This window comes from Euleptes europaea, chromosome 3 (assembly GCF_029931775.1).
Source record: "Euleptes europaea isolate rEulEur1 chromosome 3, rEulEur1.hap1, whole genome shotgun sequence".
NCBI classification, from domain to species: domain Eukaryota; kingdom Metazoa; phylum Chordata; class Lepidosauria; order Squamata; family Sphaerodactylidae; genus Euleptes; species Euleptes europaea.
In genome coordinates this window covers 97,026,774-97,043,450 of record NC_079314.1, presented here as the reverse complement: position 1 = coordinate 97,043,450, position 16,677 = coordinate 97,026,774, and the positions used below count along the sequence as shown (strand labels likewise).

Genomic DNA, 16,677 nt, shown 5'->3' with positions numbered 1-16,677 from the left:
CCCATGAGACCGGGGGGGGGGGAGAACACAGTGCGTGCTATCCGGGGCTCGACTGGATGCCCTCGCTGACACATGGGGCTCTTTTAAATAAAGGCCTTTATCTTATTAGTTGTTTATGATCTTAGGTCAGTTGTATGGATATCTTTATGCTATTTTTATGTCTCTGAATTGTTTTTTATTGTTGACTTATTGTGATGTTACGGTGCTTTTATCTGAGCTACCACGAGCAGGATTCTGGAAAAGGATTATAAAATTTTCTTAAGACACTGGTAAAATAACATTGGCATTCATGCACGGGAAGTTTTGCCTTGGATTTACCACTCTTTCGGTGCACATTTTCCCCATCCAAATTCTCAAAATTCAACAATAAGCCCCCATGCAGAGTTTTGGTAATTTGAATGGGGAAAATGTGCATCTAGAGAGCGGCAGATCCAAGGCAAACTTCCCGTGCAAAAATAGCCATTACCAACGCAAACCCCTGGTCTATTATCTAATTTTACAGCGAAATATTCCCAAAACACCGGAGATGATGCTGTTAAGTATGATACCAGAACAAATTTTGACACAAAGAACTTTTCTGATATATGCCACCACTGCTGCAAGATTGGTCTATGCAGCTTAACGGAAAATGTCTGATACCAGACAAGAATGACTGGATAAATAAAATGTTTGAACGAGCAGAAATGGCTAAACTTACTGGTTTAGTAAATCAAAAAGACAATGAAGAATATGTGAGAGAATGGGAGGCATGGATAACATATTGTGAAAACGAATTAAATATGGGAAATGTTAAAGGCTACGATTTAATCTAATTCAATTGATCAATGTTGAAAGGATGAAGTATTAAATAATTAAAGTATATAGGATGATAATATGTAGTTTATAGAACTGATATAATGAATTATAATGAATCAGAAAACAAATATAGAGGGGATTATATAGATATTAATTTGATAAGAGGAGGGGAGAGGGGAAGTCAGAAAAGTCAATACTGATTAGGCTGATTAGTTTGAAATTGTTTTATTTCATGTAACTCTGAAGATGATAATATTGAAATTGAATGTGACTTAATAAGAAAATAAAAAAATCTTAAAAAACAAAACCCTGGTCTATTATTATGCATAACTAGTACCGACGCCAAATGCAATCCCAATGGCTCTTGGTCGTCTGCTGGGAGCCTTACAGCCCCGTCTTCCACCCAACCCGCCCAATTCTCCCCTCGCCCCCTCCCGCCGGGTCTTGCTCGGTAATCTGCAAGGAAGAGTTAATCCAAGGAGGAACGTCCGCCGCGCCACACTTCCTGCGCAAGATGCTGCCTCTTGCCACTAGTTGTTCCACTTCCTCCCCGAGACAGGAACCCTGCGGGAGCGGTCCTCCGGCCAGCCTGCGGACGGGGCTTGCAACAGGCGGCTGCAACCTGTTTACACCTTGGCTGCCCGGTGAGCCCGCTGCCTTCCTCCCCAGTGCAGGGGGAGGCGAGCGAGAGAGGCAGGGGAAGCGCCGGTTCTCCCCTGGCCGCCCTTGACGACAAGCGGCGCTGCATCAAAACAAGACGTGTCGCAGGGAAAAGCGCGGCGGCTGCAGCTCTTGCAACAGGACGGATCCCGAGCTCAGTTATTCCCGACCGCCTGGGCGCCCTTCTCGCAATGCCGGCCGTCGACAAACTTCGCCTGGACGAGGCTTTGCAGGATAGTCCGCAGGTACCGGGGCGAGATCGAGTGGGATCTCCAGCGGGAGGGGGAGGACGGGGGTTGGCAAGGAGGTCGTAGCCCCGGAGGATTGCGTGCTCAGGCCATCTGCGACGCCGTTGCGGGAAGCAGAGCTGAAGCGGGGCTGGCCTAAGAAGGCGTGCAGCCGAGGCCGACGTGTCTTTGGATCTTTTTACGGGTCTAGTTTTAGGGTTGCATCCAAGCGACCTAGATATTTTATTTTATTTTTGCTTGTTCGATTAAGGTTAGTTGAGCCATGGCTCCTGGTATGAACTGGCTGCAGGATCGAAATCCAGCCCCCCGCCCACCATGAAGAGGCCTTTTGAAGGGGGAGGGGTGTTGGTGCTATAGCGCTTGACGGAGTTTAGGAAGAAGGGGAGGGGTAGCCGTAATATTTTATAGGTCAGTGCTCTGAGAACCAGTAGGGAATCTGGCTCGGCAAAAAAAAAGCAAGAAAGGTTACTGTAGCAATAGCAAAATAACCACTTGTGCGGTGCTACTCGGAAACGTTGAGCAACTGCATTTCCCGAAGAGGCATGGCATAGTCCCGTTGTACAGGTTGGGGAGCGAGCAGCGAGAAACTAAAGCGGTGGCTCTAATGGCGAGTATTGTGTACATATGAATGAGCTTGAAGGGGGATGGGCGGCGACAGAAGCTGGCTGCTCCTTAGCGAGGCGTAGCTCCACTAGGACGAATCGAGGTCACTTTAACTTGTTAACGAGCCATACCGAGGACGAGGTTCCTGTCTTTGAAACTTTATTTGCTTGCATCTTCCATCTGACTGCTTAGGCTCCAGGGGGTTAACAGTTCTTTAAAACACAAACCAAGAACAGCTATTTCACGAACAGTGCTGGATAATTAAGATACGCCGTTGGTTAAAACCTCACCGTTAATACCCTGTAAGTATGTATGCTTCCCCCAACCTTGTGGCATTTGGGGGGATCTGTAATTCTTTGCCAAGGGGCTGCGTCTGTTGCGGGCTCTTTGTCTCCCTTCCCCTTTGCTAGGGGCAAAGAAGAGGTGTTAGGGATTAACAAGTCCGTACTGTGAAGCGAGTCTTTTCCCGTCTTTGTCCTGTCATTTTTTGGGGATCTATCCCAGGGAAAGGCCTGGCTGCGAAACAGGTTTTCTCCTGCTCTTATGGAGAAGGTGCAAGCATCAGGTGACTCATCTCGATAGGAACCAGTATATCACTAGCCTGACTACTAATTTTGTGCGACATGGGAGGCGTGATTAGCGGCTGCCCAGCACATCAAAGCATGGCCTGTACTCTCTGCTGCGGCTTCTTTCTTTCTTTCTTTTTTTTTTTTGTAGCGCTTGTAAGGTCATGGGACTAATTGCTGAAATTCTAGCATTCTTCCCTGGCGTAAAAGATGCGAAACTGTTCGCCCAGGTTTCCCAAAACGTCCTGGAACATGGGATGTACATGCGTACACATCCAGTTTTCCCACAGGAAATGCTGTTCCTGCAAAAATTCAGAACTGCTGTCTTTCTCGCAGTCATTCCAGCAAACCAAATGGGAATTTCTTTTCTAATTGGTAAGGGGTGACCCCCTTGACGTAAGAGAGAGCCTAAAGGCAATAATGGGGCTAAAAAGCATGTTTATGAAGTTAGCCATCTTAACCTAATAACCCCCAAAGGCCACACTTGGGTATCACTGTGAGGGTCAGTTGATTTATCAAGTTAAGTAATTTTTCTTGAACTACTACTTCAGGCTACAGGTGGGGCATCTCTTGTTTGCATATGCCCCCACCTGGCTGTCAATACATTTTTAATTCTGTCTTTCCTTCAAGAAGCGGAGGCCAGCTTGCATGGTTTCTGAATATAGAAAACTAGCATATCAGGAAAATAAGTGTTTGGTTGACCCTGTCCTGGACATGTTGATTTGCTATTTACAGGATATTTTTAAAGCCTTTTAGAAGAAGAAGAGTTGGTTTTTATACCCCAATTTTCTCTACCTTTAAGGAGTCTCAAACCAGCTTACAATCAATTGCTTTCCCTTCCTTTCCCCATGACAGACACCTTGTGAGGTAGATGGGGCTAGGAGAGTTCAGAGAGAACTGTGATTAGCCCAAGGTCAGCCAGCAGGCTTCATGTGTAGGAGTGGGGGAAACAACCTGGTTCACTAGATTGGAGTCTGCCGCTCACGTGGAGGAGTGGGGAATCAAACCTGATTCTCTAGATTCTTAACCACTACACCATGCTGGTTGATGGGGGAGAGACTGGCTGATAAAACTGTAAGCATCATCCATCAAAATCTTTCTTTGCCACCATGTTGGATTCAGATGTTCTTTAAATTGCCTCAGGATTAATGGTTATTTTGGTAAATATGTGTAAGCCACTCAGAGGTTTTGGGACAAGTGTAAGGTAGTCATGGTATAAATAATAATTTGGAGTTTTCAACCACAACTCCTTACCAACCCTATTTCACAATCCCAGGCCGGCAGCACATACATTGGAGCTCCCCTGAGGCCCTGGTGAACCACCATACATGGCTAGTAGTTTGGGTTGCCAACCTCCCAAGTAGCCCAGAGATCTCCCAGAATTTACAACTGATCTCCAGACTACAGTGATCAGTCCCCCTGGAGAAAATGACTGCTTTGGAGGGTGGACTCTGTGGTATTATATCATGCCATTAGGGTTGCCAACCTCCAAATGGGGCCCAGAGATCCCCCAGAATTACAACTGATCTCCAGACTACATACGGTAGTTTATTTATTATTTAGAACATGTTATTCAAACATGCAACCCTTACATCCTACTATGGTACGGTCGAGGAGAATGACATACCCTTTGATTCTCTTTAATGCATAAACGGGCCTAGAGATGTATTAATTTGGAGAAAGTGATGGGGTTGAGTCTTAGTTCTAAAACTTATTTTGTCATATCAACTTAATTACCTGCTTCCCAGCCTTTGGAATGGGGCAGACAAAAAGAACCAAAATGAATGAAATCACACTGAAGACTATTTCCATTAGACTTCCAGTAAGGGCAAATATCTATTTCTGGACACTGATCGATGTTTTCATTATCCGCTGTTGTAATTTCAATTTCAGGAGTTAGAACTGGGGGAAACTTTTTTCTCTTCTGTTTTTTAGTTTCACATGGAGTTCAGTTTGTAAGACTAATTTTCTTCAGGATGAATGCTGTGTTTAATCCACATCTGTGTTGCTTAGTGTTGTTCTTGAAAAGCTTAATTAGCCTTTTCCATCAAGAGGATTCAAGTAGGATTTTCCATGTCCCCTTCCCCCTCAACTCCTGTCAGCCCTCTACCATGAAAGGCTGTGGGACTGATCCTGTCAAAGTAAAGCACTTTTAACACCCTTAGCTTTCCCAGTGGGTCTTAAATATGATCATAACTTTGGATGCATTGTAGTTTCTGCATTCAGAATCTGATTCCTACCTCATTAGGTGGAAAAAATGGGATTATTGGTAACAGCAGTTCATTCTTGAACTTCTCGATTGTGTTTTCCTACAAAATAACACCTCACATGAATTGCTTAAATCTTGATTATGTTGCCCCAGAGGAGTACAAAGTAGCAATACATTATAACAAAAATGTCAGTAGATTTTAAGATATAATTTTGGGTCTTTGTATTCCTTTCTCCAGTATCCTCAGCATTGCTGTTAAAAGGGATTGCAGGATCCTCTTCTGAAAAGAAGGATTTTAGACTAAAACCGCTTGATGCATGGACGCTGATCTGGAAGTTAGTTCAGCTGAATTTAGTGAGACCTATCACCAAGTCATGGATAAGGGAGAAATTTCATTCTTTTTCTGGTTTGCAAAGTTGGCGCAAAGATAACAAAAAAAAGAGAGCGAAGGTGATTAGCAGTGCAGTCCTAAATTAACTTAGTTTAATCACTCCCCGTTTGTTTCTTGCTGGCTCTCCTCCCAAAGCCACGTTATCAAAGTGGAAATGTGCACAGTTTTAAGCGTACGCTACGTTTGTTAGTATTTGATATTTCTTGGGGGGAAAATAACTATGTACCCCAATACTGTTAAAATCCTGGCAGATGTGTTGCGGAATTGAAGCTGCTTGAGCGCCCAGAGCTCGTTCCACCATCTCCCCCTCGCCTGGCTACCGTTGGCTTCTCCCTCCCCTCGCTCACCCCTGTTTATGTGTGTGTTGAAGTGGGGCATTCCCCGCCAGGCCACTAGCATGGCCCGGTGAGTGCATGTGTGAAAGTATGGAAGAGGGGGGAGCCAAACAGCTTCCCCTAATCGCGTGTGGAGTGGGGGGAGAGCCGAGAAGGTTTCCCCGCCGGGCCGCTAGCGAGGCCCTGTGAGTGGGTATGTGAAAGTGGGGAGAGGGGTGGAAGCTGAGAGAAGGCTTCCCCAGTTGTGTGTGTGTGTTTGAAAATGGGGAAGGGGTGGGAAGCGTGTGTGAAAGTGGAGAGGGGGGAGAAGCCAAGAAGGCTTCCCCCAATCGCGTGTGTTCATGTGTGTGTGTGTGGGAAGCCTCCGTCCCTTTCCTTCCTTCCTTTCCTTCCCTCTCTCCCTCCTCTGGATAGCCTCTCCTAGGGTTCATAGACTCATAGAGTTGGAAGGGACCACCAGGGTCATCTAGTCCAACCCCCTGCACAATGCAGGAAATTAACTACCTCCCCCCACATCCCCAGTGACCCCAACCCTCCCCCCGCCATGCAGGATCCCACAATCAAAGCACTCCCGACAGATGGCCATCTAGCCTCTGCTTAAAGACCTCCAAAGACGGGGACTTCACCACCCTCCATGTGGTGGCTGGAGACCTGGCAACCCTAGCCTTCCTTCCTTACCTCCTCTGCATAGCCTCTCCTAGAGTTGCCAACCTGCAGGTGATGGCTGGAGACCTGGCAACCCTGGCCTCTCCTCCTCCCCCCCCCCGCCAGGAGATCTACACCTGGTATGGCCCCTGAATGATGTTATAAATGGGCAAATGGCCCTTGGCAGGAAAAAGGTTCCCCACCCCTGGTGTAGAAGGTCTTGTTATGGGTATACCAATGGCTCCTTTTGGTAGCAGCTGAAAAAATTAAAACAGAAAGGGGAAGAAAAAACATCAGCCCAGAGGCAGGTAACCAGGCAGACTGACAAAAGGCCCAATGACTGAATGAATACTAATGAGTTACATATAGTAAATTACCCAAAATTTTAATACATGACAAATAGTTAATATATATATTAACTATTTAAAACCAAACTATATTAAAACCAAAAGCTTTTCGGCCAGAAGGCCTTCCTCAGTGGTACAAATTGTTAAAATATACAGCATAAAGTAAAATATCCAAAGCATGCCATTTCTGACGGAAGTTTTAAAACACACGAAAGAAGTAGGGCCAGTTCATAAACTAGATACTTCCCCCTTCATTGCTGGAACCAGCTAGGACGTCCAAAAATCATTTTTCAAAAAGTTGTTGTTCTTGGTCCAAATATCTCTGTAAGCAAGGTCAGAATGATTCATAGCTCTATGGTGTGTGTATATAAGTTGTATTTTGCTTCCTGACTGTGAATATACACACTCGGACCTTGCTTACAGAGATATTTGGACCAAGAATAACATTCTGAAAAATGATTTTTGGTGGTCTTTATTAGTTCCAACAGTGAAGCGGGAATTATCTAGTTTATGAACTGGCCCTACTTTGTGTGTTTTAAAGCTTTGGTCAGAAACGGCATATTTTGAATATTTTACTTCATGGTGTGTATTTTAACCATTTGTGCCATTGACAATTTGTGCCATTCGGCCTTGTGGCCGAAACACATTTAGTTTTAATTTTTTTTTTTTAACTGTGTGTTATATATTAAAGTCTTGGATAATTTATCCTATGTGGCCCATTAGTATTCATTCTGTCATGAAGCACCTGGGAAATGACAGATTCATACAACCTGCAAGAGCAAGCTTGTGGCAATCAGAAAAAAACACAAGCAAATAGAAATGAGAAATAAATAATAATCAGGAAGTGATCACATGAATATTGCCTTCAGCCTGTAGATCCTTTGAGTCTCCTCCTAGGCCAGGGCTTTGTTTTGAAACTACTCAAGTCATCCTTGTCCCAGCATTTCCTGTGTAATCAATAAATGATTGTCTTAAATTATACTGTATTTACATAATTGGGTATCATTCTGCTTGGAGCAGCTCTTTAAATGAGGGAGCCGGCTGCTGTTAACGTTCCACACAGGGTTACAGGCTGAGAACTCTCCCTGAGGGCTTCTTCACTCCCTACAAAATTAGCAGTTTATTCTCCATGTCCTTTGTTAGAGAGGGATCTTGTCTTTTTAGATGGAATTTACTTGATGTGACTGGTCCTTCTGTCTTTGAGGTGCACACAGTTTTGTTTTGTTTTTGAGGGGGGAGAGAGGGATTCTCTTTTGTCATGGTACATAATATGCTAGAGGTACCGGTGGAATCGCTATTTTGTAATATGTAAAGTCTGAGAGTGTGCCGTGGCTGATCTTGCCCATAAAACAATATGAAGGAAATTCCAAGGGGAAGGAGCATTTTCCTGGCTCCAGCCTCCATCTTCGTGTAGTATTAACAAGAGTAAGTGAGCTGTAATCCACATCAAAGATAGGACATTTTGGAGGACTTTCATTCATAGGGTCGCCATGAGTCGGAAGCGACTTGACGGCACTTAACACACACACACAATCCACATCGGTTTTATTTTGGTCAGGTGCCATAAATGTCTAAACTTGCCTCTGGACTGTGAATTGCCCTATGCCACTGGGTCAGCCCATTCTGTCCCATCACCCCCACCCCCCGGTTATGTTTTCTAATCTAGACAGAGAATCTTACCTTTTCCTCCACAGTTGAATTTAAGTCTAGGATTACACTACGATCGTCAAGAATAGATAGGTTAATCTGAATGTTGTTGAGTAAGTGCACAGACAGCTATTATACTGATGACTCCTTCACTCGTATTCTGGTACTAAACTACCAACTGAAACGTGTTAGGCCTGTTTGGGGCTACATCCATCAAGATGTGCCGAATGTCTGTTGGGCTGCAGTGGGCAGAGAAATAAAAAGCTGCATAATCCTCTACTCCCCCTACATTTATCCGTTAACATTCTTTCGTGGTGACTATGGATGGGTTCCCTTGGCGCAGAGGGGTAAGCTGCAGTACTGCAAGTTCTGCTCACGACCTGAGTTCGATCCCGACGAAAGTTGGTTTCAGGTAGCCGGCTCAAGGTTGACTCAGGCTTCCATCCTTCTGAGGTCGGTGAAACGAGTACCCAGCTTGCTGGGGGTAAAGGGAAGATGACTGGGGAAGGCACTGGCAAACTACCCCACAGACAAAGTCTGCCTAGTAAATGCTGGGATGTGACGTCACCCCATGGGTCAGGAATGACCCGGTGCTTGCACGGGGGACCTTTACCTTTTACCTTTTTATGGATGGCTTCAGAGAAACAATCAGTGTGTGTGAAGTCACCATGTGTTGGGAACTGAATGAAACACAGTTCATCTAAAAGGGGCTAGGCATGCACTGGACAGTACAACAACCACTCAACCAAACTAGATGTGAGTGGAATAGTGTGTGTGGAGGGTGGATCTACATATATTTATTCATTTATCTGCATGTTCATGTATGTATGAGGCATGTGTTTCTGTTTTTAAGAGAAAATAGATACTTTATTTAAAAGACTTATAAGCTCGTTTTTCTCCTGACCTACTCCGAACCAGTGGCAGGTAACAGTAAAATAAAACCTTATGAAATCACTTAGGGTTGGATACAGCCAGCGTTTTTGCTCAGTATCTCCCAATTTCTCTCCTTACTGCAACGCCCCTCCCACATGGCTTTTGTCCATTCATGTCCCATGATCTCAGCATAGTCTTTTCGGTGATCAAAGGGGACTCCCTCCTTTTTTCACCAGTGGAAAAGCTGGTGACTGGATCCAACACATAATTACGAACATTAAAAAACACACACATTTAAAGCAACATTAAAAACCACCACTTTAAAAATGCAGCCCTTCGTACATATTCCCAGTAGCCCAGATTCATATCTCTTGGGGTGCTCTGTGGAATAGTTGAGTTATACAGCCTTGACGGGATGCCAGGAGGGTAGAAGCCACCCTGAGTTCTGCCAGGAGGATGTTCTGCAGGCATGATGCATTTGCTGAAAATGTTTAGTCTGTTACCAAGCACATCCTAGACAGAGTGGGCACACCAATAGGCCCTGCTAGGAAGAATGAAGCTGCTCCATGGGAGCATTTGTTTACTTCACCTATACCCTGCCTTTCTCCCCAGTAGGGACATTTTGGAGGATGTTGATTCATAGGGTCGCCATGTGTCGGAAGCGACTTGACAGCACTTAACACACACACACACACACACACACACACACACTTTCATGAGCCGCAGCTCACTTCTTCAGTATCTGATGATATCTGAAGAAGCGAGCTGAGGCTCACGAAAACTCATACCCTGCCAGAAATTGTGTTCGTCTTTAAGGTGCTACGGGACTCTTGCTCTTTTCTACTGCTAGTGACAGACTAACACGGCTACCCATCATGCTCTATGTGGCAATTGTGTTCTATGTGGCTATTTTGAAGGTTAATGAGGGGAAGGACTGAGGAAGCTCAGCCTGAGCTTTGGGCACCGAGTTGTATGTTAAATTAAATAATAAATGCTGAGAAGCCAGTTGTTTGGGAAATTTTGGCTGTAGTCAGACGACACACTTGTGCAAGCCTCTTCTTCCCTGTTACACACTTCCTTTCATCATGAGAGGTTCACATTATGGTGCTGAAGCCTGAGAAAGCATCTCTTTCTATATGTGGTTCTTATACATGTTAGTAGTGGCTGTTTTTACTACGCTACATCTTTGTTTTCAGGGGTAATTTTTCTCTCTCTTCCATTTGAGTGCTGAACTGCTAATCCTCTTTTGTCAGACTCGCTCGTTGCTGAGTGTGTTTGAAGAAGATGCAGGAACACTTACAGACTACACCAACCAGTTGCTTCAAGCAATGCAGCGGGTTTATGGGGCTCAGGTAAGTAATTTTGTCTTTTTCCCTTCCAAAGTATTGGAGGCAAACCTGTGACATGGATTGACACTAGATTGATTACCCCTTCTTTTGTGTAGCACTGGTGCTGGCATCTCTTAAGCCTTACTGGGTTCATTGTGTTAGCATTATGTCCATACTGGACATGCCCCATCCTTTGCAATGGGATAATTTCTCCTGCTATTGTATATCAATTTTGGAAGGCTGTGCTCAGGAGGATCATTGTTGAGACCACTGGAGCTGTACCTAAGCTCTGTGCACATGACATATCGATTCACAGGTAGAGGGAGAACAGATGTGCTGGCTCTCACATCCTTGAACACATGAAGCTGCCTTCTATTGACTCAGACCCTTGGTCCATCAAAGTCAGTATTGTCTACTCAGATGGGCAGCGGCTCTCCAGGGTCTCAGGCTGAGGTCTTTCCCATCACCTACCTGCCTAGTCCCTTTAACTGGAGATGCCGGGGATTGAACCGGAGACATTCTGCATACCAAGCAGATGCTCTACCACTGAGCCACAGCCCCTCCCCTTCTGTGCACAGTTGGTACTTAACAGGCACAGAACCTTAGTATGTACAAATTATAGGCTGTGCCCCCATATTGGTGAATGTGCAAAGCAGGAGGGTAGGCTAGCTCAGCTGTCAGTGGGCAGTGGGACCAGCTTGTTCCTGCTCTCCATGTTACATCCGTTGGCCTTGTACATTAATAGCCATTGTAAGGGATTTCAAGCTGCTGGGAGCTGCTACAGCACAAAGCTGTAGTAACACACTTTCATTGAATAGAACACTTCCCTTTTGTTTGGTCCAGGATCATGTGTGCCTCACAGTGAGACCCAGCCTTGCAGAGTGTTTTGATTTGCATTGTATGTTATGCTACTTTAACTAGGTTGCTGAGTCAACTCCTATGAATGCCAGGTGGGATGTCTGGAGCTCAGCACTTCATGTGGCACGCCTTTTAGGCCGTAAAGCATTCTTGTTTGTTCCTGCACTTATTCCAAAAGTTGTAGTAGTACCATATTTGTTGGAACAACTGTCTGCTTGCATAATGGGAATTATAGATGGGATTTGGAGGTGGCTTCAAGTTCAGTGTAACTTCCTTAATATTATGATAAGTGGAGAAGACAAATTGTTTTCATAGTGTAGACTCACATTGTGGGGTACCTTTTGTGTGTGCGTGTGTTATGTGCCGTTAAGTTGTTTCTGACTCATGGTGACCCTATCAATTAGTGTCTTCCAAATTGTCCATTAACCGCCTTGCTCAGGTCTTGTAAACTGAGGGCCGTGGCTTCCTTTATAGAGTCAATTCATTTCATGTTGGGTCTTCCTCTTTTGCTGCTGCCGTTTACCAGTTGTCAAAACCATGGCGTGAAGTTTTTAATTTGCCTGTATGGTCTACATCGTTCAGAATAGAAAAGAAACCAACGATGCTGAAATAACCGTCAAGTAGACATTAGACAGGGCTGGGTGGGGAGCAGTGAGGAATTGTGGGAAGGGCAGGAGCAATTTGCAACTGTTACCACACCCCTTAATCTCCCTTTTCAGAGTTATTTTCTCTCCTCCTTTTTCCGCTTTGACTGACATCAATGTCTCTCAACATTCTGTGTTCTTATAGCATACTATGTCTTCATCAAGCCATTGTGTATGAGGAAATATTCACTTATTATTAATGTACAAAGTCAGTTTATACCTAGGATGTCCTTTGAGTATATAGAAGCCTGGCCTTGGCTGTGATAGAGGGCAGGATATAAATCCAATAAATAAATAAAACTTCTATTTTGCCTGTGGGTGGCCTGCGTTTGTTATCTTCATATAGTCCCACCAGTGTACTATTAGACACCAATGAAATGATGGTGTGGGTTTATAGCTAACGTGGTTTTCATTCTTATCTGTTATCTTGTGTACAAGGATACCAGCAGCCCTGTCTCATTTAAAACTGAGAACCTGGGCTTACTGACCATATTACTGAGCATGGAATTGATTAAATGAAAGTGGTGTTGAGAGATGTTGGAGGTATCTTAAGGAAACCAAATAACTATTTGGGGCTTCTGCAGGTGAGTTGGAGTCAGGAAAAGGTGGTTTTAAAAGAGTTAAACAAAGCAAGGTTACAAAATCCATTTGGGTAGCTCTGTAAGTTTGGTACAGAGAACACCAGAAAAGGAGTAAAGTGGTAACTTAAGGACTACTGTAATTATTGAAGAATAAGCTTTTGTTGGCTAGAGTACACTTCATCAGGTGTTCAATTTGTTTTTTTCTTTGTCCAGTTGTTGAAAGAGTCTTAACCTCTTGCTTCCCGCTCTCACGTTCATTGCAGTCCTAAACAGAGTGACTTCTAAGTCCACTGATTTCAGTAGGCTCAGAAGGTGTAACTCTGTTTGGGATTGCACCATTATGCTGTTATAGTGATACATAAATTAAAATTAGCAATGACCAAAGCTGGGAGGGGGGGAGGATGGGTGGTGGGAAAGAACCAGCTTGGAAACAGTTTCCCTGCAGCGTGATTTTCCTGCTTCAGTCTTGTTTGTGGTTTGGCTTTACACCCACAATGCAAACAACTGCTAATAAAAACAAATAATATCAAGGGCACCATTTCAGATTTACTGGGTGCGGGTGGAGCAAGTCCTGTTCTTGGATATATACAAGGTTCCATTTCAAAGAAAATAGATTGTGATTGTATGAAATGAGATATTAAAAGCAAGATTTGTGCTTTTTCTGATCTTCACCCACATACATATCCTTCTCGTCACTCAGTATATAGAATAAGCAAGCTAGAAGAGGGTCTGGTCTATCTGGTGCCGTTGAGGAATAATTGCACGTGATCCTAAACAGGGAATGGGGGGAATGCCTGGCCTCCTTAGTGCTGCTCTTGATGGCTACAACAAATAAGGGGATTAGTCTAATTGTCTGTGTGATCCTCAGTAACAAGACCTTTTCTCGTTTGTAGAATGAAATGTGTCTGGCAACACAACAACTCTCCAAGCAGCTTCTAGCCTATGAAAAACAGGTACGTGTCATGTTGTGTCTGCAACCTGAGCAATGGGCCTGGTGGTATAGTGGTTAAGAGTGGTGGTTTAGAGGGGCGAAAGCTAATCTGGTGAACTGGGTTGGTTTCCCCACTCCTCCACATGAAGCCAGCTGGGTGACCTGGGGCTTATCACAGTTCTCTTAAGAGCTCTCTCATCCCCACCTAGCTCAAAGGGTGTCTGTTGTGGGGAGGGGAAGGGAAGGAGATTGTAAGCCAGTTTGATTCTCCTTAAAGGTAGAGAAAGTCGTCATATAAAAACCTCCTCCTGCTGCTGCTGTGCCCAACAGCCTTGGGCACCTGTAGTTATACAGAGTTGTCAGTGGGAAAACATGAGTCGAATTTTTTACATTGTTAAGATTGCACGAATAAGTATCTTTTCTGCTGTTTCGAGGTATTGCACCTTGTTAATTCCTGAAAATTCAAGACAACATGGTGCATTTGGTAGTTTCTTTTTGTCTTACAGGGGTCTGATGAAGTCTTACAGTGCTGTCTTATTCTTCAACTGTGAATGTTGTGTGGGTGGAGGGCTCTCCTAGGTGCATTGCTTTGCTTTTCCTCCTCTGAGTGTATGTCAGCCATTTACTTGTATGGAAGAAACAAGGGACTTGGAGGTACAGCAGATGCTTGCAAAAAGCCCTGCGTTCAGTCTCTGGAATCTTTAGTCAGAGGACCTCAGACTGCAGATATTGGGAAGGGCTTTTGTCTGTTTGAGAGCTTGGACTGGCTGGTGCTAATCGGAGTAGACAGTACTGAACTGGAGGGACAAATGGGACTCCATATAAAGGAAGCTTTGTATTTTCATGCACACACATACACACACACAAATGCATTTTCAAGACAACAGGCACACTTGGGATGGAGGCTGAACGTGCTTTCTGTAATTCCAGGACTCTTACAACACATTAAGGACTATCTCCCACTTCGTTGGATGCATGTAGTGGGTCCTCACTAGGTAGATATATGTGAGGTTATTAAGGAAGGGGCAATACACAGAAACTAGTGGGAGAACATTTCAGTGTCTCAAGACTCACTGTTGCTGATAGAACTTCAGAGGGAGACTCCAGCATGAAACTGCAGAATTAGAATTAGTTAAGAAGTATGATACCATCTCCCGATGACTTAACAAGGGCTTTGCCAGTACAAGCGTTAATGCAATTTCCCTAAACTTGCTAAGCTAGCTCTCATCAGTTACTGCTGTTGTGAATGCTCTCTTTATCTCTTCATTACATTTGAATTTTTATCTAATTACATTTGATGTTGTACTTCCTTCATTTCATGAGCCTTTAACTTGCCTGTTTACAACTTTCCCTCTTCCTAACCCTGTCTATTTATGTAATCTGATGAGTGAGGACTTCAGTACATGCATCTCAGTAAGTGTGCTCTTGACCAGTGATTTTCAACCTATGGGTTTGGGATCCTTGAGTGGCTTGCAGATCTGAGTTGTGAGCTTTTCTACGATTGCCATTTTTTGCTATCATTTGAAAGGACCTGATGCCATTGTGCATGCATAAGGAGTAGGAGTGCTGTTCTTTCTGCCTCAGAACTCTCTCAGAACCACCTACCTCACAGAGCTGCCCTGCAATTGCCAAGATGTGTATCAGATGCTATGATCCGTTCAGAAACTGGCATGGTGAAGGTTGAGGCAAGGGTTGTCTTGTCCTCGCTTTATCTCTGGCTAAAAATTAATTTTAACCCTAAGGGTCTTCTTCCACTGATTCTTTGTGATACCTTTAGGTCAAAGTGGATAATTGCCATTGAAGACAAACTAAATAACCTGGGTTTTACCCCCCTAGCACTACTTCAGTTAGGGTGGGATCAAGCTAAGTCAACTATAAATCAAAGGGTTAAAGATAAGCAGATTTTGCAAGAGTGCCTCTATTTATGGCTCCCCCCCACTCCAAACTTAGTCTTGCACCAGCAGCCTATCTCCGTTACTTAGAGATAAACAAATATAGGAGGGCTTTTACCTTGGCTAGGTGCGCAGCCTTACCCTCTGCTATGTTAGAGGGGAAATTTAAGAAGATACCCAGGGCGGAGAGACTGCCCCTGTAAATCCGGGGATTTAGGGACCACTGAACATGTTCTCCTGAATTGTAACTTCTACACAATACCTCGTTCTAAGTTTATTGAGCCCCTCATACTGAGAATGGGACCTGACAGGGAAAGAGAAAAGATCAAAAAGCTCCTACAAGGAGATAATCCTTCAATCACCTCTCAGGTAGCAAAAATTTGTACGGCAGCAATAAAAATGCGTTGCCATAGAGTAGTCTCTATGGCAGATGTAACTTAGATGTTATTTGTTTTACTATTTTTTATTTTTTTTTTAAGTGATTTAAGACTCGGACTGTAAACCTTTGTCTGTAAAACTATTTTAGTCCATGTATTTTGTTTTATCTGTCCAAGGGCCGTGAATAAACTATCTATCACCTACCTCACAGGTGCCTGTTTTGGGGGGGAAGGCGATTGTAAGCCACTTTGAGAATACTTATGGTAGAGAAAAGTGGGCTATAAAAAACAACTCATCTTCTCTCTCTTCTTCTCCATTTCCTCCTGCTCACACGCACACAGAAAGGAGAGACAGGCTGGCAGAGTGAGGGTATTTCCTCCATGCCTCTAATTCTTGATTTTTTCCTCACTGAGGTGCATCACCTGGTGTTTGGCGTGTGTTTCCTGTGCTGTTTCCTTGGTCGCTGCCTACTTTCTTAACAATTGTAACTCTTCCTGCCCCTCCCGTCTCATGACTCCAATGTCACATGTTTGCAGCTCAGTTGGAGACCACTGCTCTAGTCAATGAAAACTTAGCTGAAAAGCAAAATTTGTTCTTCTTGAAAGTGCCACAAGACTCCTGTTTATTTTTTGCTGCAGCAAACTAATATGGCTGCTTTGCTGAAATTCTGGTGCCTTGTTATGAGGGGAAGTCTCTGCCTTCCTTAACTGTGTTTGATATTACAACTTATTTTACACCGTCCCTTA

General features: G+C 44.1%; 1 protein-coding gene across 1 annotated transcript in view; it reads left to right on the top strand.

The window, feature by feature from the left end:
- The first annotated feature begins 1,610 nt into the window (after nt 1-1,610).
- APPL2 (adaptor protein, phosphotyrosine interacting with PH domain and leucine zipper 2) overlaps nt 1,611-16,677 on the top strand; it is a 38,192-nt gene continuing 23,125 nt past the window's right edge. The window contains exons 1-3 of the mRNA XM_056847546.1: nt 1,611-1,700; nt 10,573-10,671; nt 13,624-13,683. Coding sequence (XP_056703524.1) covers nt 1,647-1,700; nt 10,573-10,671; nt 13,624-13,683 — 213 coding nt within the window. The 5' untranslated portion in view covers nt 1,611-1,646. The remainder of the gene's footprint in view (nt 1,701-10,572; nt 10,672-13,623; nt 13,684-16,677) is intronic.